The 21788-nt window shown below is 52.2% G+C and overlaps 1 protein-coding gene across 1 annotated transcript; it reads right to left on the bottom strand.

Moving 5' to 3' along the window:
* Positions 1-13789: 13789 nt before the first annotated feature.
* GSX1 (GS homeobox 1) lies at positions 13790-14919 on the bottom strand. Its single transcript, XM_075562618.1, has 2 exons — positions 14499-14919; positions 13790-14175 (listed from the first exon to the last, which is right to left on the bottom strand). Exons 1-2 carry the CDS (start codon positions 14917-14919, stop codon positions 13790-13792), a joined length of 807 nt encoding a protein of 268 aa, XP_075418733.1.
* Between the last annotated feature and the right edge of the window lie 6869 nt (positions 14920-21788).

Below are 21788 nucleotides of genomic sequence, written 5' to 3'. Positions count from 1 at the left end.
CCCACCACCCCGTCAGCACTCCTTTAGAAGCCGGCATAGCCGCGGATCTCAGGAGATGGATTGTGCCAACACAGAGAGTATTGATTTCTCTGTATGTGCTGCTTCCCGCTAATAACCCACTGCCATCAAGTCATGACAACTCCCAGGGACCCTGGACTCTAGGCCAGGCCAGAACCACCCCTGGGGGTCTCTGAGACGGTAACTCTGGATAGGAGTAGAAAGTCTTTCTTCCTCGGGGCCCCTGGTGTTTTCAAACTGCTGACCTTTTGGATCACAGCCCAATGCGTAACCCCTCCCGACACCACCAGGCCTCCTCTGATTCCACAAATAAAAGGGTAAAATGAATACAATGAATTTTTTTTAAAAGGGAGCTGATAAGGATCCCGGCCTTAAAACCCCTCCAGATTCCTTCCCCATCAGACCTACACGCTGGCCCGAGCGCCTATAAAAGGAGAGAAAGTAACCGATTGAAATTCTGTTGTGACACGCAGGCACGTTTCAGACGAACAAAGAAACAAGAGAAGGTGGCATCGGACTGGGCAAAGCTGCCTGCTGTTACCCACAAGGCCGTCACGAGTTGGCGTCGAGGAGACACCTTCCTCCCGCCAGGCTCCGGGACACAACGGTGACAGAAGCTCACCCTCCAACCTCAGAGACAGGTGCTGGCGGGCGAGACTGGTGGGGACGCAGCGCCCAAGGCCCAGCCTGGTGCTGTGTACCCGGAGTGTCTGAGGATGTGCTGCACAGTGGGCAGAGCGCAATGGATGGCAGAGGTGGGCAAGACTTCTGAGAGATGGTGTAGGAGTTTGCCAGGCTGGGGGTGAGCTACACAGAGCCTCTGAGAACCGCCAGGGAGCAGCCAGGCAGTGTGCAGCTAGCTGGGTCCCCAGTCTGACTGGCATGGAGAAGGCACACATGGGCATTCTCGGGCCGTTTCCTCACTGTGGCCGACATCTATTGACACTGCAGGGGCCCGAGTGTGCCCAGCCTAATTGGGCATGCTGCTTGTCAGGCATCCCGGCTGAGAGCTGGGTATTAAGCCATATTATGCCTGGGTCCACAAACTCAACTTGCAGAAATCTCACCGAACAAGGGATTTGCAAAAGCGCTTCAAGTTTAGCGAGGAGAGGCGCCCTGGACACTTCCCAGACAGTGGGCCTGTTTACTCCCCCAAGGTACACTCTAACCGCTGTTGACATGCTCATTTGCATACCAATACTCAGCATGCTCTTCCAGTGCCACGGAGCTTGGATCCTGCCTGTGAGCTGAAAGGTTTATTTACACATGCAATGCATGACGACTTCATTTTCCAGAAGCATCTTTCATACCAACCATATCCCCCAAATGCCCTAAGTTGGTGAAAGAATGTTTCCCCCCTCCCCAAAATCCTTTTATAAGAGTTTTACACCCTTCTTTCTGGGGCTGAAGTGGGATGGAGAGAACTTGGGTGTGCCCAAATTAACATTTTAATTAAAAGATACAGGGAGGGGGGGGAGAAATAGTACTCTGTTTATTCAGTGATGTTGGGCAGAGGTTAGGAAGAGAAATAAATAATAGGGCCTGAGAAAGATTAACCCACAAAATTCAGGGTTTCCCCAGGGACAATTGACTGAATTGGGGCTGCAGGTGAGCTAATTGGTGATCATAAAAAAAAAAACAAAACCAAATAAATTGGGAGATGGCTCAAAGAGCAGACCTTCTGTTTTACAATCAACACTTCACAGCATTTTGTCTTAATGTGCCACGCTCCTCCTACTTCCTACTTGAGTTTCCTGGTTTCCGGTCCTCCTTCCATGCTTCCTCTTCTGAACCCTGCTCCTGGGGAAACCCCAGCCTTGGATCTCCAATGGCTGATTGTACCCCTGACAGACCTGTCCATTGTTTGGCTGAAAACTGAGCCCTTGGGGATGAGTTTCGTTCCAGACCTGAAGGGTGACCGAGAACCACATAGTCTCAGGGGTCCACCAATCTCTAGCCCACCATCAACCTGATATACTTTTTAGGACTCTGGGTTCATTTTTCTTCCACTCTTGCCAGCACCCTTTCTGATATAACAGGTGAACTCTTTTACCGCGGGGCTTCCCTCACACCAGTGTCCACGCAAAAGATGACCCACAGGGCCATTGGCCACCATGGCAGAGGTGTCCTTAGCTAGCTGCATGCACATACAGCCGGCTGCAGTTTCTGAATGGAGGGCGTGACCATCAATCAGCATGCCGGGGTGACCCTGTGAGCTCGGGGAGCAGCGCTGCTGTGTTTTCACGCAGGTTCGATTTTGCAGAAGAAGATTTTGCTTTCCTTTTGCTTTTGGAAGGAAGCTGTCTAGATCTGAAGGCAAGCCAGCTGGGAAGGTGCTGGGTGGGGGCAGCAGATCTTGTGTTAAACTCAACTCTCTACATGGCCTGGCATTTTATTTCCTGGACCAGTTTTGTCACCATGATGGACTCAGATATACCAATGAGCATGGAGATGGTACAAGATCCCAGTGCTGTTTTGTTCTCTTAGGAGCCCCGGTGGCGTAGTGCTCAAGAGTTAAGCTGCAGGCCACAAGGTCAGCGGTTTGGAACCACCAGCAGCTCTGAAGAAGACCGACATGGCTCTCTAGTCCCATAAACAGTTACAGTCTTGGAAACCCACAGGGGGCAGTTCTACCCTGCCCCACAGGGTCTCTATGAGTCTGTGTTGACGCCATGGTAGCGAGTTTGTTTTGTTGGGATGTAAGTTTGTGTTAGTCTGGGGAGACTAGAGAAACAAATCCAGAGACATTCATGTGTGTGCAAGAAAGAGCTTCGTATACCAGGGCAATTGTACATTCAGAGCAAAGACCACTCTCAGCAACCCCATAGAGCAGAGAATGCAGTTTGTTTGAATAATCATTTTATTGGGGGCTCTTACAACTCTTGTTACTATCCATACATCAGTTGTATCTGAAATATTCGTACATAGATTCCATCGTTCTTTTCTAGACATTTACTTTCCATTGAGCCCTTGGGATCAGCTCCTCTTTTTTCCCTCCCTCCTCCCCCCTCCCCAACCCTCATAGCTCCTTGATAGATTGATTGTAGATTGCTAATCATTTTCATATCTCACACCAACCGCTGTCTCCCCCTCTGGTTTCTGTTGTTTCACCCCCTGGATGGGGGTGTGTGGTTATGTGCCATTCATTGTGATCAGTGCACCCAAGAATGCAGTATTTTTTAACACAATTTTTTAAAACTTAGTTTTGCACGTGTGGAAACATTTTTTTCTCGTGCTTTAAGTGAAAGTTTGCGCAGCAAGTGAGTTTTCCATTCAGTCGTTCCTACCTGCACAAAAGGTTCTGTGATGCTGGTTACTGTCTCTACCGTGGTTCAGCATTCATTCCTCGGGTGTCACTGGTCCTCCTTGCCAACTCATCTTTGCCTCCGGGCAAATTCTGACCTTGTTGGTTGTTTGAAAGAGCTACTGGCGGGGGAGGAGGGGAGGCTGTCTATTATTTGGTCTCTGACAGTGGCATTATTTCCACGTTAGAAGGGTGTGTTTGGGCGCTAGTCTCCAGAGTAGGCTGTAATCGTGATAGGAGCAGACTGTCCGGTCTTTCCTACCAAGAGGCAGCTGGTGGGTTTGAACCGCTGGACTTTTGATTAGCAGTGGAGTGCTTAACCATTGCACCACCAGACCCAGAAATTAACAACTTCATCTGAGGTGGTGTTTTGAATAGCTTAACAACTTAACCCTTAATTGGACACTGTTTTGTTGTGTGTGTTTTTGCTACAATTAGAAAAAAAATACATTACAACAACGAAGAAAATGTTCTAGAATTGGTGATAATTGTATGTCTCCTTGATATGATTGAATTATTAAATTGTATGACATATGGATGAAGTATTAATAAAGCTGTTTAAAAAAAAGATGAGAGGGGTGCAGCGGAACAGCAAGGGAACGGAGCTGCGAGGTCCCCAGGGAATGCTGAAGGTGGACTTCGGGGCCAGGGCATGGTTCCCCAACAGACTGGACTGGAAAACACTCCTAAAGGCCAACAAACAGTCCTTGAACTAACTACAAGCTTTTCTTTCTTATTGTGTTTTGTTTTGTTTTTGGTCATAGGTTTATTTTTGTTGATGTTTTGTTATATATTGTTGCTTGGCTTTGCTCTGTCTTGTTTTTGTGCATGTTATTATCTCCACAGGTCTGTCTAGATAGGCTGGATGAACAATCTGGAGGAGAAAACAATGGGACCGAGATTTCTGGGGGGACATGGGAGAGGAGGAGGTGGGAGGAAAGGTAGTGGTGTTAGCAAACCCAGGGTCAAGGGAACAACAAGTGATCCAAATCGGTGGTGAGGAGAGTGTAGGAGGCCTGGTAGGGTGTGATCAAGGGCAATGTAACCAAGAGGAATTACTGAAACCCAAATGAAGACTGAGCATGATAGTGGGACAAGAGGAAAGTCAAAGGAAATAGAGGAAATAACTAGGAGGCAAAGGGCATTTATAGAGGTCTAAATAAAGGCATGTACATATGCAAATATATTTATATATGAGGATGTGGAAATAGATCTATCTGCATATATTTATAGGTTTAGTATTAAGGTAGCAGAAGGACATTAAGTCTCCACTCAAATACTCTCTCAATGCAAGAATACTTTCTTCTATTAAATTGGTATTCTATGATGTGCACCTTCCTGACACAATCACTGAAAACAAAGCAGGTGAATAAGCAAATGTGGAGAAGAAAGCTGATGGTGCCCGGCTATCAAAAGATATAGCATCTGGGGTCTTAAAGGCTTGAAGGTAAACAAGCGGCCATCTAGTTCAGAAGCAACAAAGCCCACATGGAAGAAGCACACCAGCCTGTCTGATCACGAGGTATCGGAGGGATCAGGTATGAGGTATCATCAGAACAAAAAATCTTATCATAGTGAATGAAGAGGGTAGTGCAGAGTGGAGACCCAAAGCCCATTTGTAGGCCACTGGACATCCCCCTTACAGAAGGGTCTGAGGAAGGAGATGAGCCAGTGAGGGTGTGATGTAGCAATGATGAAACATACTACTTTCCTCTAGTTCCTAATTGCTTCCTCCTCCCCTACTATCATAATACCAATTCTACCTTACAAATCAGGCTAGACTAGAGGATGTACACTGGTACAGAGAGGAACTGGAAACGCAGGGAATCCAGGGCGGATGATCCCTCCCTTTAGGATCAGTGGTTTGAATGACAATATTGTGAGGGTAGATGGAGGGTGAGTTGGAAAGAGGGAACCGAATACAAGGATATACATGTGACCTCCTTCCTGGGGGACAGACAATAGAAAAGTGGGTGAAGGGAGACACCGAACAGGGCAAGAGATGACAAAATAATAATTTATAAATTATTAGGGGTTCATGAAGGAGGGGGGAGTGGGGAGGGAGGGGAAAAATGAGGAGCTGATGCCAGGGGCTTAGGTGGAGAGCAAATGTTTTGAGAATGATGAGGGCAATGAATGTACAAATGTGCTTTACACAATTGATGTATGTATGGATTGTGATAAGAGTTATATGAGTCCCTAATAAAGTGATTAAAAATAAATATATAAAGATTAAAAAAAAAGAATTTAGCCTTCAAGTCAGAATCCTGGTGTGAGTTGCAGCTTCTGTGCCTCTGGCAAAATCATCGTTGGGAGTCGATTCACCTCTGTGCCTCAGCTCCTTCATCTGTGGGTTCTTTCGAGGATTAGCAGGTCAGTAGATGTCTGGCAGGCAATAAGCATCCAAATAGGGCTGGCTGCGGTGAAACGAAAGTGGTAACAAATGTCTTCACACTTGGAATGAGTATAGGCAAATTAGTCCACACTTATAGACATCTGAATACTGGCCTAAAGTCACAATCAAATAGCACTCACATCTGTAAATCCAGTGTCGCCTACCAGGCCTTCCTTCATGGGAACTGTGACAAGCTTGTGTTTGGGCTTTTCAGATGAAACCAGCTGTGGCAGAAGGATAGCCAGAAATCCCCTTGGAGGCAAAGACGGTGAGACATTGTTTCTTGTACTGTGGGCGTGTTGTCAGGAGAGAAGAGTCCCTGCAGAAGGACATCATGTCTGGCGCAGTGGAGGGGCGGTGGCAAAGAGGAGGGCCCTGGACAAGGTGGCAGACACAGTGACTGCAACAACGGGCGTCAGAGCATTTGTGAGGCGGGCGCGGCGCCGGGTGGCGTTTTGTTCTGCTGCACAGAGGGTGGCTACGATTCAGACCCAACTCCATGGCACCGAACAGCACCAAGCATTCGGGGAGGCGCGGGTTCGCAGACCGGCGAGGACAAGTAGCACTGTCTATAGGGGTGGGTAAACGTGCGTGCGGGCGCATGTGTGACACGATGGAGGAGAATGTGATACACTGTGACAACGTAACCCAAGGTCACGGAACAGTGTGTAGAGCATGTCACCTGGGGGCCTACCTGGTGTACACTTTCACCACTAGCTCAACAGACGATTGTTGAAAGATAACATTTTTTATAGCAGCGCTGTTGGGAATACACTGTACCAGGCCTTCTCAAGCTGTTTGGCCTTGGCATCTCTTCACACTTAAAAGAGGACAGAAAAAGGACGGAGCACTCCTTTCTGAGTTTTTTTGTTTAAGAGGGCTATGTCTGTGAAACTAGGCTCTACTCAGCATTAAAACAGAAAAACGATTGAATATAATTTTTAAATGACTACCTTGTAATGTAAAGAACACATGGATATGAAAAATAGTAACTTCCAAAAGACAAAAAGAAAAGAAAAGTGGGAGAGTAGCAATGTTGTGTATTTTCAGAAATCTCTTTAAGAGACAACTGGATCCTCAGACGTACCTTCTCCACTGGCTCGTGTGCGATCGATGATTTTGCTCGGAATACATGCAAAGTGACTGTATTTATGCAGATCTGCGGTGCCGAAAAATGGAAGGGTGTTGTGGTGGCTCTTCAACATACAACTGGGGATGTTTTCCCTGGAGGTGCTGGGTGCGGTCGAGTTGATTCTGCCTCCTAGTGAGTCTGTCGGACAGAGCAGAACCACCCACAGAATGGAGTCATCACTATGGGAGCAGACCCCCACGTCTTTCTCCTAGGGAGCCTCCAGGGGATTCGAAACACCAACCTTTTGGTTAGTAGCCGAGTAAGCACCTGAGGAACCACCGCACTAACAGGACCCCTTGCTTTTCTTGGTGCCACACCTGGGGTTAGAAGGGAGATGGCTCTTAAAAGTTCGTGGAGATGAGCAACCCGAAGCCGCGTGAATAATACTTCACACAGTTCCATGAAAACTCAAGGGGCCACGGTGCGCTTTGGAGAGCATGTCTCCTTTCCAGGTGACCTTTGGTCACCCACTGGCCAGATGGAAGCCATTGTTTCACTGAGGTCACATAGATCATTCCTATACGGACACAGATTTCCTTAAAGGTTCCTGTTTGTGGCCGTCACCGCTGATTTCAGGGGTTCTTGTTGACAGATAGCACAAGGCAGCACCTCCCGGTCCTGCGCCAGCCTCTCCACCCTTAGATTTGAGCCCATGGTTGCAGCCACTGTGTTGATCCAGCTCCATGAGCCTCTTCTTCCCCGAGCACGTTGCCCTTCTCTAGGGATTGCTCTCTCTGATGACATGCCCCAAGTACATGCGACAAAGTCTCCCTTCTCAAAAGCAGGCTGGCTGCCCTTGTAAGACAGATTTGTTCATTCTTCTGGCGGTCAGTGGCACAGTCAATGATGTTCTTTGCAAACACCATAGTTCAAAGGCATGGGCTCTTCTTGAATCTTCCTTATTCGTTGTCCGGGTTTCTCACACTAAGAGGTGATGGAAATGTAAGGGCAAGTTAAAAAATAATCACAGAAACCTCTTTAAACAAACACAAAGTGTGAAGCCATTGCTTTTCAGTAGAGGAGTATATCCCAACTCAGTCTACATTTGTAAAGGCAGGGTTGAGGTCTCTCTGATACTTCTCCCCAAAGAACTCTGTGCTTCTCTATTCACACCACCACATCCACAGGCAGTCTGGCTGTACCTTTTCAATGTTCTTTGAGTTTGGGGAACAAAAAGACATCTGGAGGGGCAAGATCAGGTCTGGCAGTGGAGACCCTTACAGGAGATCCCTTAGGGACCCCTAGGGAATCAGCAGGGGCATTGTCCCGGTGGGTGGAGAAGAAAATCACTTGGGGGAAGTTGGCTGGTCTGTTTCTCAACAATGCAGTTTTAGATTTCATTAAAACTTCCCCACAATAAGACCCTGTGTCCTTTAAGGAAGATCTATCAAGATGATCCCTTTAGAATGCCCCTAATCAGTCACCTTCTAAGCTCCCCGCCATGGATTTCACTAGTCCAGTAGATGCCATCTGAAGCCCCTGTCTTGACCTGCCGTCTTTGGACAGTACCCTAAGGGGTCTATGACGATGACTGAGAGCACGTGTCCTCGGCTGCCCGTGATCTCAGAGACATGTGCAAACACAGCTCGTTTGGAATAAACCCATGTGTGTGTGAACCGGAACCCCACTAGTAATTTTTTTTGACTCGTCCTCCTACAGAGGCGCAGTTGGGTCCCCAACTTGACATCTCAATGACTCCATGTATTGAAACAGGCATTCCACCCTCCTGCCTTGGACTTGAAACGGCCCATTTCAGCACTGGCTTCCAGCCTTGCCAGCATTTTTCTGAAGCAAATGGTCCCACTTTACTTGTTCTGAGAAAATGACCACCTTTTAAGTAAAATGGTTTTCTGTAGAAGAATCCAGCTAGTTCCACTCACAATTCAGACCGTCACCCAAAGGTCTTTCTTGAGACAAAGCCTATACTTTGCTGGTGGCTGAAGTGTCATCTCATTGCACGGAATATTAAAAAGGCATGGCTTCTAAGCCCCGAGTACCCGAAACTCTCATGAGAACTGCTTCATCAAGAAATTCTTACAGGAACTAGATTTGACAACATATATTTTATATTAAAATGTGTACATGACCTTGGATACCTGGTGGTTAGGAACACAGCGGCCAAGAGAAGACATTAATTGGTAGGATGAATCGTCTACACTCGACGTTCCCAGCGTTGGCTGGTCATTGGAACCACCTGGGGACCTCCTGCTACAGATGCCGGCTCATTAGGTCACAAATGAAGCCCAGGGATCTGTCATTTCACCAGATCCCTAGATGATACTAATGATCAGACAAGGTTGGGAACCTATAACCTATACCACTGACTCCCAAATGTATTTGGCTTACACCCTTTTTTCCGAAAAAGAATGACTCAGTGCCCTGAGAGGAAATAAGCAACATCTGCTCCCCACCCCTTGACTTCAGAGAAGAGGAAGCTGAGGGAAGATGCTAAGATCGGTCCAAAGTTACAGAACTACTTAATGGCACAATTGGGCCCAGACTCCAAAGTGTCCTCTAGCCCAGTGCTCTTCCTCCACCTTCACCCTGAGCTCTTCTTACACACTTTATCAGCAGCAAGGAGTCTAGAGGACTCCCATTCAGCTCAGAACCAGGCATCCGGACCATCCTGGAAGCGGGAGCCGATCTGCTTTATTACTGGCCCACCTCCATGAACAGTGAACCTCTGGAACTGGGCCTTCACCTTCCTAGCCATCCGGATCCTACAAGCTGAAGCCCAAACTAGACCAGCTTGGGCGGGGGTGGGGGGGCTGCTCTAGATGTGGGATGTGGCTCCCCATGAGACTCCTCTCAACTCATGGCCAGTCTGGCCCGTTGCCTGCTGGGCCATGGAGGACAGCACCTTCCTACCCTCTACTGTCTGAAATGGAGACCAGGGGTGGATGCCTCCCCAATGTATCATGGTGGGTGGGTGGGGGGCACCCTCTCTGGATTGGGGACTGTCCATTCACAGATAGAAGGTGAATACTCAAGCTAAGAGGTGTCTGCCTCTAGGCCTTCCATTTCTTGAGTGAATCCAAAGGGACCCTCTGGAACCAGAGTTTGGCTTCATAGTGACCAATATAAAGCAGGGTGTTCAGCCTCAAATTGTCTGGATTTTCTTTCTAGACTTATAGAACATTTCCCCCTTCTATTTGTCCTAGCTTCTACTCCTGCCTCACCCTCACCTCTGGCACACACAGACACATATCCACACAGACACTCATGCTCAGCACACACACACACACACACACACACTTCCATTACTATTAGGAGCTCACCTGTTGGTTGCCATACACGCATGCACACTTACTCTCAACACACACACACACACCTTTCTATTAGTATCAGGAACTCACATGTTCATTGCCATATGCGAAATTCATGAAAGCAGGATCAATGAAACTAGGTGGTAGACTATGACTCACAGGCACCCCACGTGACACAGTAAACTGCCGTGCAGGGTTTCAAGGCTGCAGAGGGGGCATATCCTTCAGCCCCTTCAGTCTGAGCCTGGGCTGAAGCTAAGCCCTCCCGGCCTGTCAGTCAGCAATTCAGCACCAGTCTCTCCCCGGGCACTGCTGGGCCGCTCACTGCAGTAGTGGTTATGTTTGCAACTTCTTTAACATTTATTGAAATGTGACAGACACCGCTCTAATTCACAACCTTGCAAACCCACCCAAACCACACCCACTGCTGTCCACATCTTTCCTACTTGGAGACCCCAGAGGACAGAGTCAACCTGTCCCTAGGATTTCCCAGGCTGTGAATCTTTCTGGAAGCCAAGCCGGTTCCCCCAGCTTTTCTCTCAGCAGGTGGTGGTTAAATTCCTACAAAACCCCACTGCCAGCAAGGCGATGCTCCTGTGAATTCCTGGATTAGAAAGTCCCATCTTTCTCCTTCGGAGCAGGTTTCTATCAGTCGGAGCTCATCAGCCACCAGGGCTCCAGAGTCTTAGGAAAGATCACTATAATTCCTGGCGGCAGATGGCAACAAGGCGGCGGGCGGAGTGAGGAGCTGTGGCTGTCCACTTTTCCCTAGTGCCACACTGACTTGGAGCAGGATGAAAAGCCAGGTACTTGGGGTCTGGGCAGTCACTGCACCAAATCAAGACAGACGCTGGCCGGGGATAGACTAGACACAGGGCTGGGCAAGCAGATTGTCACTGCAGATGCTAACGCTGCTCTTCAATTGCACCAATGACACATTTTGCTTTGCAAGCCCCCCATCCCAACTGCTTATAGACCCTGAGGATCGTGTCCCCTCGGTTGAGGGGTTTCCAGCGCCACCCAGCACGCCATGGCACCCTGCCCTCGACCAGCCGGAGGTGGCGTCTAGGGCATGGACCAAAGTCTCCAGCCAGTCGCGATCCCCAGCAGAGGGCCAGGCTCCGCGTGAGGCCCGTCCTCTTCCTGCAGCTCAGGCGGGCCCAGGAGCGCAGCGGCTTTGGAACGCAAGCTTGTGCAGACGCCTAGGCCCGCCACCGCCTCTATTGGTGGCGGCTGCATCCCGAAGGTCTGCGAGCGCCGCGCCGCTGATTCTGCCTCCACGCTCCCAGCGCCGCGCTTGGGACTCAGCCTCGGCCCTAAGACTGAGACACGCACAAAGGCTGTGTCTGCCTCTCACTACACGCGCCAACGTGGTCCCCACCCCACCCAGTCGAGAAAGCGGAGAGATCGGTCTTCCTGCAAAGCAGTCCTGGAGAGGGTGGGGGCGGTTCCTAGGAGAATTGGATCCCGGCGCACTCAGCGCGCACCAACAGCGAATCTGATTTCTGGGAGCAGCCTTAGAGCAGGCTAGCCGGGCTAGCATAACCGAAAAATGCGGTGGGTGGGTAGGTGCGGGCTGTCCTAGGCCTCTGGAGTTCAAATTTGCCAAACCCGGTTGGCCATCCCTCCTCCTGGACTGCATTTCTGGTCCAGAATCTTGCCATCCAGCGCTGGAAGACAGCGTCTGTCTCTGAGGGTCAGAGCCATTACCTCTCCACCCTCAGAATCCACGAGAATGCTGGTTCTTAATGCGCCAATGAGCCCTCTGGATGGCTTCACCAGGGATTTGTCCTAAGGGGGAAGGGGGAGCAACCACTGGGCCCCAGAGGGTGGCCTGGACAGCAAGTTTCCGTCAACCTCAGGATCATCCTGGATGTCAACTCTTGGTTGGTATTCGATTCCTGGTGTGTCCTCAAACGTTGCAGGATGGTTCCTCCTGGGAGTGGGGAATGTGGTCCCCCATGAGGCTAACTGGAGACTCACTGTGCTTATTCTGGGGGAGGGCTGGGGAAAGACCCATGCTCCCTTGGTTTGAGGGAAATAACGGAAGGTGTCGAGCACCTCCACCTAATGAGTTTGTTTGCTATGCTTAGAAATGGGGAGGCTAATGCCCAGCCCCTGCTTCAGTGTGTGTGTGTGTGTGTGTGTGTGTGTAAAGGAGACTTGGTCAATGTTTCTAAAACTGGGTGCCCCTCGGTGGGCTCAAGAAGCCAGGCTGGGCTTACCCTGGTCTGACTGCTGAGCACTGCCCCCATCCCTAATGCTTAAAGGGCCCTGAAAAGCACCCCCACGGAGAGTGGGGGCTTCTAAGTTACAAGGCTGTTAGATTGTTAAGAGAATAGGAGAAGAGATGAAGGCTGGGAGCCATTGGAGACCTGGAGTCCTGAGAATCACATCCCTGGGCTGCCAACAGCGAATGCACTAGCAGAAGCTGCATCCAAGACCAAAGAAGCTGCCCTGCACCCTGGCACCCTGCGGGCTGAGGATAGTCCCTGACTGTGTCAACCAAACACAAAGATGGGGCAAGGGTTTAGGCTCACTAACTGGGGGGGGGGGTGTCGATGCTAGGGGGGGGGCGATGCTAGGGGGGGGGCGATGCTAGCGGTCGGGTCCTGTTGAGGATAGCCACGGGAACTAAAACCCAGGCCCAGAGAATTTCTTTCCAACCTCCACCCCTCTGCTCTGCCTGCAGGAGCCTGTGCGCACCAAGCCAGTAGGAGAGATGGCAAGTCCCCTTGGGGCTGTGGGTGGGTGGGGGCACGCTGGTGGAACAACGGACTGGGGCTAGCAGTACCCCAGCTCTGGACCCTCTCCAGTCTCTCTCTTGAGAGAGATCCAGTCCAGGCCCACACCCGCCCATTCCAGTGTGTGGAGCCTTGGGGCGCACAACCATGGGCGTGTCTAAGAAAAAAGAAGTTTATTTAAAATTTTTTCACATAAATAAATAAATAAATATCTTCTGGTATGACAGAGACCATACAATTACATAGCTATGCCGGGCAGGGCCAGAGTCTGGAGGCTGAGGAGTTGGGGTTGGGGGCGGGGGTCAGAGAGCAGGGTAATGAGGAGCTTAAGTGAGTGGATACCTAGCCCTCGCGTGGGGGAGGGGGACACCGCGAGCCACCACAGTCTGCTTTGGGGAGTGGACCCTGCAGGGCCTGCCTCCTGAACCGCCGATAACGACCAACCAGCCTACAGTTGTTCGAGAGGGTTCCCCGAGGAGCAAGCAGAAAGCGGGGAAAGTTAGAGAGATTACTTCACTGTGCGTGTTGGGAAGGAGGGACGGCTGGATCAACCAGCGCGGGGCTGGGGTGGAGAGCTGGAGGAAGAATTGAACAAGAGGAATTTGAAAAGCGGGAAAAGGCCGAGCTGCACGGGGTCGCAGGAGAGGATCAGAAACGGAGAAAGCCGAGCCAGTGCGGCCAGCAAGGCGCTGGCTGGGCGGGAGAGCCCGCGGGAGCCGCTACGTAGCGCGCGGGAGAACCGGAGCACAGACCGGGTCCCTTCGGAGCTGCAGGCGCTCGGCGTCGCTCCGACCTCCGGACCTCGGTGAAGTGGTGCGAAATCCGGGTTTGACCAAGGGTGTTGGAAACTATCGCTGCGCCCTGACCAATTTCGGGGTGGGGTGGGGTGGGGGCTGGAGAGCATGGGGTGGGCCGCCTAGGGGGTCGCGCCTAGGGCGTGACGGTGAGATCCCGTTCGTCCTTGCCGGACGAGGACGGAGACAAGGGGAGGTCGTCGTCATCTTCGGAGCCCTTGGCAGAGGAGAGCGAAGCGCACTTGCAGGCCGGGGGCACGCCTCCGCCTCCCCCAGCGCCCCCCGCGCCCCCGCTGCCGCGGGGATGACCGCCCTTGCCCTCCTTCTTATGCTTCACGCGGCGATTCTGGAACCAGATCTTCACCTGCTTCTCCGACAGGTTCAGGTACGTTGCGATCTCGATGCGGCGCAGGCGGGACAGGTACATGTTGGAGGCGAACTCGCGCTCCAGTTCCAGCAGCTGCGTGCTGGTAAAGGCGGTGCGCATCCTTTTGCTGCTGGGCAGCGGGTTTGAGCTGCTGTCTGGGGATGCGGAGAGAGATAGGGTCAGACCCACGACCCCCAGATGTGGGAGTCCCGCCCGCACCTCCAACCCAGCACCATTCTCCCCAGCACGACCTCCGGCGCCCAGCCCAGGACACTAATTCTCCCGGAGTCACGCCGCTCTGGGACCCCCTTAGAGGGCGCCCGGGAACCCAGCTCTCAGGGCCCACCGCCGCGCCCTCTCCTACTTCCCACCCGAGTGCCATTCCTACACACCCCGCCCCAGGCCCTCCAAACGCCCAGGATCCCTCTCCCGGCTCCCGGGTCTGCGGTGGCCAGACCCCGCCGGGCTGCCCGCTTACCCACGGAGATGCAGTGGAACTGCCGGGGGTCCGGGAGTGGGTAGGAGGTCTGGTAGAGTGCGGCGGCGGCGGCGGCGGCTGCGGCGGCCGGGCCGTGAGCCACCCCGGCGGGGGACACGGCCGAGTGCTGGCGGCCCAGGGGCGCGTGGCAGTACTGCGAGCCGAAGGGCGGGAAGGAGGCCTTGAGCAGGGGCAGCGCTGGCGGCCCGGGGGGCCCGTGCAGCTGCGAGGCTGTGACGCAGAGCGGGCAGACGCACAGCAGCCCGGCCTTGCGCGCGTGGCAGGCGCCGGGCGAAAGGCCGTGCAGCGCGTGCGGCGGGGGCACGGCGTACGGGAAGAGCGGCGGTGGGCTGCCCTCCGGCGCCTTCTTCTCCGCCGCCTCGCGCAGCACCAGGGAGTCCACCAGGAAGGAGCGCGGCATGGCCCCAGCGCGCGGCCTCCTCTGGCCGCTCGGCGCTCTCGGCGGGCTCCCGGGGCCAGCCGCCCCCGGCCGCAGCCTGCACCCGAGAGCCGGGAGGCGCAAGCCGCGGGCCGGGCCGAGGCTGGAGACGCCGCCGCCGCCGCCGCCGCCGCCGCCACGGGCGCCGCCCACCGAGCGCGGGGTGCTGGCCAGCGCTAGTGGTGCTGAAAGGCGCCGGCGGCGCCGCTTAAATAGGACTATTGCCATGTGATGGGCTACGCCCGGAGCGGCCCGGCCTCTCAATAGGTTTTTTGTGTCTTTTCTCTTGGCATTCACTGTGCACGCTTCCTCATTATTTCACTTGTTAACTAAATGAACTGCATAATGTACACTATTCTTGCCAGCCCCACCCACGCCGTCACAGGCGCCCTCGCCCCCCCTCCCTTTTGCGGGTTTATTTTCTCATTCGCCAGCCATTTAATATTCTTTTCTTTCTCTTTATTCCGCGCTCCCCCTCTGGCTTTGCATTCGCGATCGGCCCGGTTATGTGGTTGATTTTGCACCCCGCTGCTGCCTCGCTTCCCCAGAGCACCATGAGCCCTCGCGCCCCGCCGCGCACTGGGCCCCCTGTCCCCTTCCTTCCCTCGTGCTCCCTGGCGGCCCCCCATCCCAGAGCTTGCTGTCGCCACTCGGACACCCGGGACCGGACCGGACCCGCGGCCGGCGCCCGGTTTCCACCTGTGGAATCCTCTCTCCTCTCTGCGTCCCTCTGTGGCAGCGGCGCCCTGAGGGAGGACAGTCCCCCCTCACCTCCCGAAGTCTTTGCCAGCCATCCCTAGCCCCCTGGAGGTTTTTTCTGCTTTCTCTAAGTCTTTCACACCCCTTCCCGCCCCACCGCCAGGGTCTTCACTTTAGGATTGCCTGCTACACTGGTCTTTGTTCAAGGGACGCTAGTCAACCGGCCCTTCCAGTTCATCCTCAGGACCGAAATGCTCCCCAGAATATATATATATTCCAGAAAGGAAACCCGCCGCTGAAAGTCACGGACAGGGGACATGTTAGGGGCTGAGAAATGAAACCTAAGGGGAGGTGCGGAGCCTGCATCTCAAACCACACAAGCCATAGCAAGTGTAGACCGGTCCTCTTGGCGGGGGTCCTGGCCCCCCAGCATCGCCCAGGGACTCCACAGCTACAGACTTCCAGCCAATCGTCCTGGCAGAGGCGCACGGGGAGGTTTGCAGCGCTAGATATCTTCGCCCCATGGCGGGGTTCTTCCCCCACCCCCAAGACCACCGCTCTTTCTTCCCACTGCGTCCTTCTCAGCTTTCCAGCCACACAATGGTTAAACAACTTCAAACACCCGGGCTCGCTGTGTACATGCACTGCCTCAGCTTTTTAAAAATGCTGCTCCAGCTCAGAGCGGCTTGTCCAGGGGCTTTTTTCCATACAATGGGAAATTAGCATAAAGATTTCAAATTTCCAGCCGTGACTTTTCACGGGAGATGCTTACTTTCCCTTTGATTGGGACTGCAGCTCTGAGGTCACCTGCCAGGACTCCGGAATATGTGTGTGTGTGTGTGTGTGTGTGTGTGTGTGTGTAGCGGGGAGGGGGGGTAGGGGATGGGGATCCTGTCCCGGAAGGAAGCCACCAGAGCTCAGGAGGACTGAGCTGAACCCTCAAGCAGTGGGCGCGAGGGCTTCCTAGTGGATGGAATCTTCTTGCATGGCGGGTGCAAGGGCTGGGGGTTGGGGACCATGGCGATCAGAACGGATTGAAAAACAAACTGAATTTGTTCCAAATAAACAAAACGGATGCCATCAAAGGGTGAGGGGCCAGAGGGGAACATCCCTGGCGGAGATCTGCTTGCCTAGCAAGAGTTAGAATGCAACATTTGCCCCAAGACTTGGCGTGGTCTGCGCCTGGCAGGAGTAGGGCTCCGTTCCGGCAACACCTTGGTTTGCAGGGCTCCCACTTTGGGTGAATCTTACAAAAGAACCGGAACTCACGAATCCCAGTCCTAATGGCTTTCAGCTGGGCTGCTGAAACCCAGTTGATCCAGGGGACCTGGGCTGGGAAGAGGATCCGGGCGGGTGGGGAACCCCTTTGAGCTCAGAGAGGCCAATGCGAGATCCCCAGGGAGCCCGGGAGGAAGGGGTTAAGAGCTCCTGCCTGTTGGCAAGGGCAAAGCTACGGAGAAAGAATATATAGAAGAGGGGGTCAGGGGGGGAGGAATAACCAGTTTTTTTCCTCCTCCAGCCTCTGGACCTTATTGAATGTCATTGAAGAAAGTTTTGAATGCCGGATAAAGAGAGGCGAATTAAAGTGTGTGACAGCGGAGGCTAAGCAAACACAAAGAGAACTCTGTCACACTTCGGGGCAAAATCCGTGGGCTTTTTACCAAGTCTCTTCGCTATGATTGAATTAAGTAATAGGAAAACATTTTCTTTCAGTTTAGAGCCATTAGACAAAAACTTCAAAGCGAATAACACTTTTTAATGTGCATCCTCACAATGGAGCCGGGTTTGTGCTGAAATGTTTAAATAGTTTGTTGTGCGACTCTGGCGCGGGAGAGAGCCGGACCCGGCGGAGCAAGCGGGCATCGGGAGAGGGTTGTCGCGCTGCCTGCAACCCAAGGGCACTGACAGCCGCCGTCCACAGGCCCCAAAATGAGCGCCCTGCCCCATGGGTGACCATTCAGAGAAAAGGAAATGCAGTGTCCACGGAGAGGGCCGGGGAGAGGGTGGGTCTCTGATCCGAAGCCCTGTGAGACCGAGAAGAAGCCCGTTCGCTGGCCTGGAGCAGCTGGATTCCCCGATGCCCCCACCCTGGGTTAGGAGCACCCTGGTTGTGCGGTGCCTTGAGCTCCCCTGCCAGGCAGCCTCGCCTGACTTCGTGCGCGATTCTCTAGCTTAAAGCGCCTGCCAGGGGTGGCTTCCACCGGATTTGAACTATCCTATGAAGAGCCCATGCCCCCCTCCCCCAGCGGGGCGGTGCTGTGGGATTAGCCTGACTGCCAGAGAGGGGAGCCCAGGGAGCCCCCAAGCCTGGCAGGCTGGGTTCTGTCCCTGCCGCTGAGTTTTCAAGTGCCCCTCAGGGACACTTCCGACATGGAATAATTTCTGTTGTTCCCGGCTTTTGCGTCCGTTTGATACTGCCTCTCTTTCTGTTCCTAGCCAGGGCTCGCCCATTTCTCCCGGCAGGAAATGAGCTGCGGATGTTTGCCACACAAACTACAGGGAAGGGCTGGGAGTGGCGAGTGGGGTGCAGGCTTGGAGAGGGTGTCCCGCTGAGCCGCTGTCTTTCTTTAATGTCTCGGGGGTGGCACCCACCTCCCACACCCTTCAGAGGCTGCCGCTGGCTCCTTGGGGAGCAACTTATGACTCCCTGAATGCAGTGCTCAATCCTTTGTTCTGCCAGCCAGGGCCTCCAGGCGTGAGGGCTGAGATGTGCCCTGGGAAGATGGATCTAGTGAGCTTCACTAGCTCAGACCCAGAGCAGGGCCTGGCATCTACTAGGCACTCCATGCACCTGGGTTGAAGGAACACATGAATGAAGACACTGAATCCAGGAGGGAGGATTGGGAGGAGGGCTACTTGGGCTTCTTGCCCATTATATCCTAGACACAAGGGGTGGGGGGCTCATCTTTTTTTAGATGCCTCTAAATAGATGTGGCCTCTACTGAAGAAAGCAGGTGCTCTGGGAGAGTGACTTGAGACCACTGCCCTGTGAGCCAGGATGGAAGGGCTGTTGACTCATCTCTACAATGCCTGGCCCAGAGACCAGCTCATTACAGGGTCTGGGAGAACAGCAGGCCCTAAGACCATCTCTGAGCCCCCTGCCCTTGAAGAAGTTTCTCCAGGTTGGATGAAACCCACTGGTGGCTTAAGGCTAGACATTAAGGGGTTTTCCTTGGGGTGCAGGAGAAGGGGTTAATTGGAAAAAGGAAGAGGGGTGCTATAGGGCCTGGAGTTACTGGTGACCCTTTTTGTGCAGTGTGGCTGAAGGCAATGAGGTGGGCATTCTCCGTGCAGACAGGGCTGATGCATTTCAAGTTGTGACCCCACCACGTTACCAGGGCTCCTGTTGGAAAAGCCAAAGGTGAGTGGAAAAGAGGAAGACCCTGGAGAGGAAGATGGATTGACACAATGGCCACAAAGATGGGCTTCAAACAGAAAGTGTGAGGAGGGCGCAGGACCAGGTAGGGTTTTGTTCTGTTGAACGTAGGGGTGGGGTCAGACTGGATGGCACCTCATGAAACCCTGATACCCCATAGGTAGATGAAAGCGGAATCTAGAGTGGCACTGACAGATTCAGGATGGAGACACGGTTGGGTTTTGTTGTTGTGAGGTGCTGTCGAGTGGATGTTTGGCTCACTGAGATCCTGGGTGACAGAGCACTTGGCCTGTTCATGGCTATCATCTTTATGGGAGTGGATCCCAGTCTCCCGCCCAGGAGCTGCTCCCACTGGAAACCTCCCACTGGAAACCTTTTGGTTAGCATCAGCGTCCTCTTAACCATTATGGCAGACATACCTGAACATTCAAGAATGTAAAAATAAAGGGGAACTGATATCAGAGAGTTCAAGAAGAAAGAAAAGGTTTTGAAATGATGGTGGTAGCAATTGTAAAATTATGCTTGATGTAATTGAATTATGGATTGTTGTAATATCTTTAAGCACTCCCAATAAAGTGATTAATTTTTTTAAAAACACCCCAAAAATGTAAAAGGGAGAACTTTGGGATTGGAACTTGTCTACTTACAATCTGTGACAGTTACATAACCTCCTAACAACTTGAGTGAAGAGATAGAATCTAGCCTGTGGATCAGGTCATAGCCAATGAGGTCTCTGTGTGGTCATGGCCTTCTCTTGAGGATTCTGGGAATACCTGTCTTCCTCTGGGACACACACTCTCTCTGCTTCGCATTCCTGTTGACAAGCCACATGGAGACACATTGATGGAGCCATAGTGCTGGAGCTGGAGGAGCCACGTGGAGACCCACGCCAGCACTGAGATGCTTCCACCGCCACTGGATCCACAAGACTTCCCACCCACTGGCCTGTGATCTTCCTGCATTCAGTGTCATTGCATGTGTTTTGTGTGTCTGAAGAGGACTTTTTTTTTCTAGACCTTTCTTTTCTTTTTTTAAACGTTTTATTAGGGGCTCATACAACTCTTATCACAATCCATACATATACATACATCAATTGTATAAAGCACATCTGTACATTCTTTGCCCTAATTCTTTTCTCTTTTTTTTCCTTTTCTTTTTTTACATTTTATTAGGGACTCATACAACTCTTATCACAATCCATACATATACATACATCAATTGTATAAAGCACATCCATACATTCCCTGCCCCAATCATTCTCAAAGCATTTGCTCTCCACTTAAGCCCTTTGCATCAGGTCCTCTTTTTTTCCCCCTCCCTCCCCGCTACCCTCTCCCTCATGTGCCCTTGGTAATTTATACATTGTTATTTTGTCATATCTTGCCCTCAGACATATGGGCTAGTATCAGACTTCTGGACTTGATCTGGGCTGGAATATTTTCTTAATATACAATTACTCTTTGATATAAAGCGCTTTCTTATACACACTTGAGTGTCCCTGGACTTGTAAGTCTAGTCAACCTGGACTAACACTGTCTTTTCTTTCCTCCAGCACCAGAGCACTGCTTGTCCTCTGTATGGAAGCGTCCCACCCATTGTTGCTGTGGTCTTTCATGTCCACTGCAGGGCTGGAAGATGAGCCCCTGATTTGGAAGGCACTGCAGTTACATGGTAGCTATGACAGTGGAGCAGACCAATGATCGTGAAGATGACGCGGGACTGGATGGTACTCTGTTCTGCTGTACAAAACCGGGCTTGCTTTTCACTGACCATTTAAGTCACCAGCTGCCCATAAATACAGTCACCACTCTCTGCGACGTCGTCTGGTGGGACCATACACTGTCAGTTCTTCACCAGCACCTTCCAGCTACTCTCTTGTCACGCTTCCTGGAGGCAAGGGAGGACCCAGCTCTAAGCTCCCTCCTTAGAAATGGGTTCCCTTTCCTGACAGGTCTGGATCCTGCTTTTTGAGGTCTCAAGGGAGAGGGCCAGCACAGAAGGGAAACTGTGACTTTGGTTAGATGCCATCCAGCCGGGCCCACCTTGCAGCCGCCCCCGACAACGGAGTGAACCACTGCTGGGTCCTGCACCGCCCTCGCGCTCGTTCTGTCTGAACCCATCTTTGCGCTAATCCATCTCGCTGGGGTCTTCCTCTTCTTCATGGGCGCTCTATTTAGCCAACAAGAACCATGGGCTACTTTGGGCTGCTAGCCTCAAGCTTAGCATTTCGAAACCACCAGCTGCTCTGAGGGAGAAAGATGAGGTGTCTATTCTCATAAAGAGTTACAGTCTCAGAAACCCACAAGGACAGTCCTATCCTGCCCTATAGGGTGGCTGTGAGTCAAAATCTAATTGATGGCAGCGAGTTTTGTTTTTTTAACTTTGATCTTCTTTACTAAGCAGGATGTCCTTTTCCAGGGACTAGTCTCTCCTGATAACATGTCGCACAGGACATGAGACAAATCTTGCCATCATTACTTCCAAGGAGTGCTCTTGCCGTGCTTCTTCCAAGACCGATTCGTTTGTCCTTTTGGCAGCCCGTGGTACTTTCAAGATTCGTCACCAGCACCGCCATTCAAATGCATCGGTTCTTCTTCATTCTTTATTCAATATCCAACTTTCACATGCACAGGAGGCCATTGAAAGTACCATGGCTTGGGTCAGGCCAGAGTGACACCTTGCTCTCCAACCTTTCACATTGGTCTTCTGCAATGCCATACATCTGCCCCGTGCAATACGGTAGTTGATTTCTTGATGACTGCTTCCATGAGTATGG

The sequence above is a fragment of the Tenrec ecaudatus genome, chromosome 11 (assembly GCF_050624435.1).
Source record: "Tenrec ecaudatus isolate mTenEca1 chromosome 11, mTenEca1.hap1, whole genome shotgun sequence".
In the NCBI taxonomy this organism is placed as follows: domain Eukaryota; kingdom Metazoa; phylum Chordata; class Mammalia; order Afrosoricida; family Tenrecidae; genus Tenrec; species Tenrec ecaudatus.
This window is presented reverse-complemented; position numbering and strand designations above follow the sequence as displayed.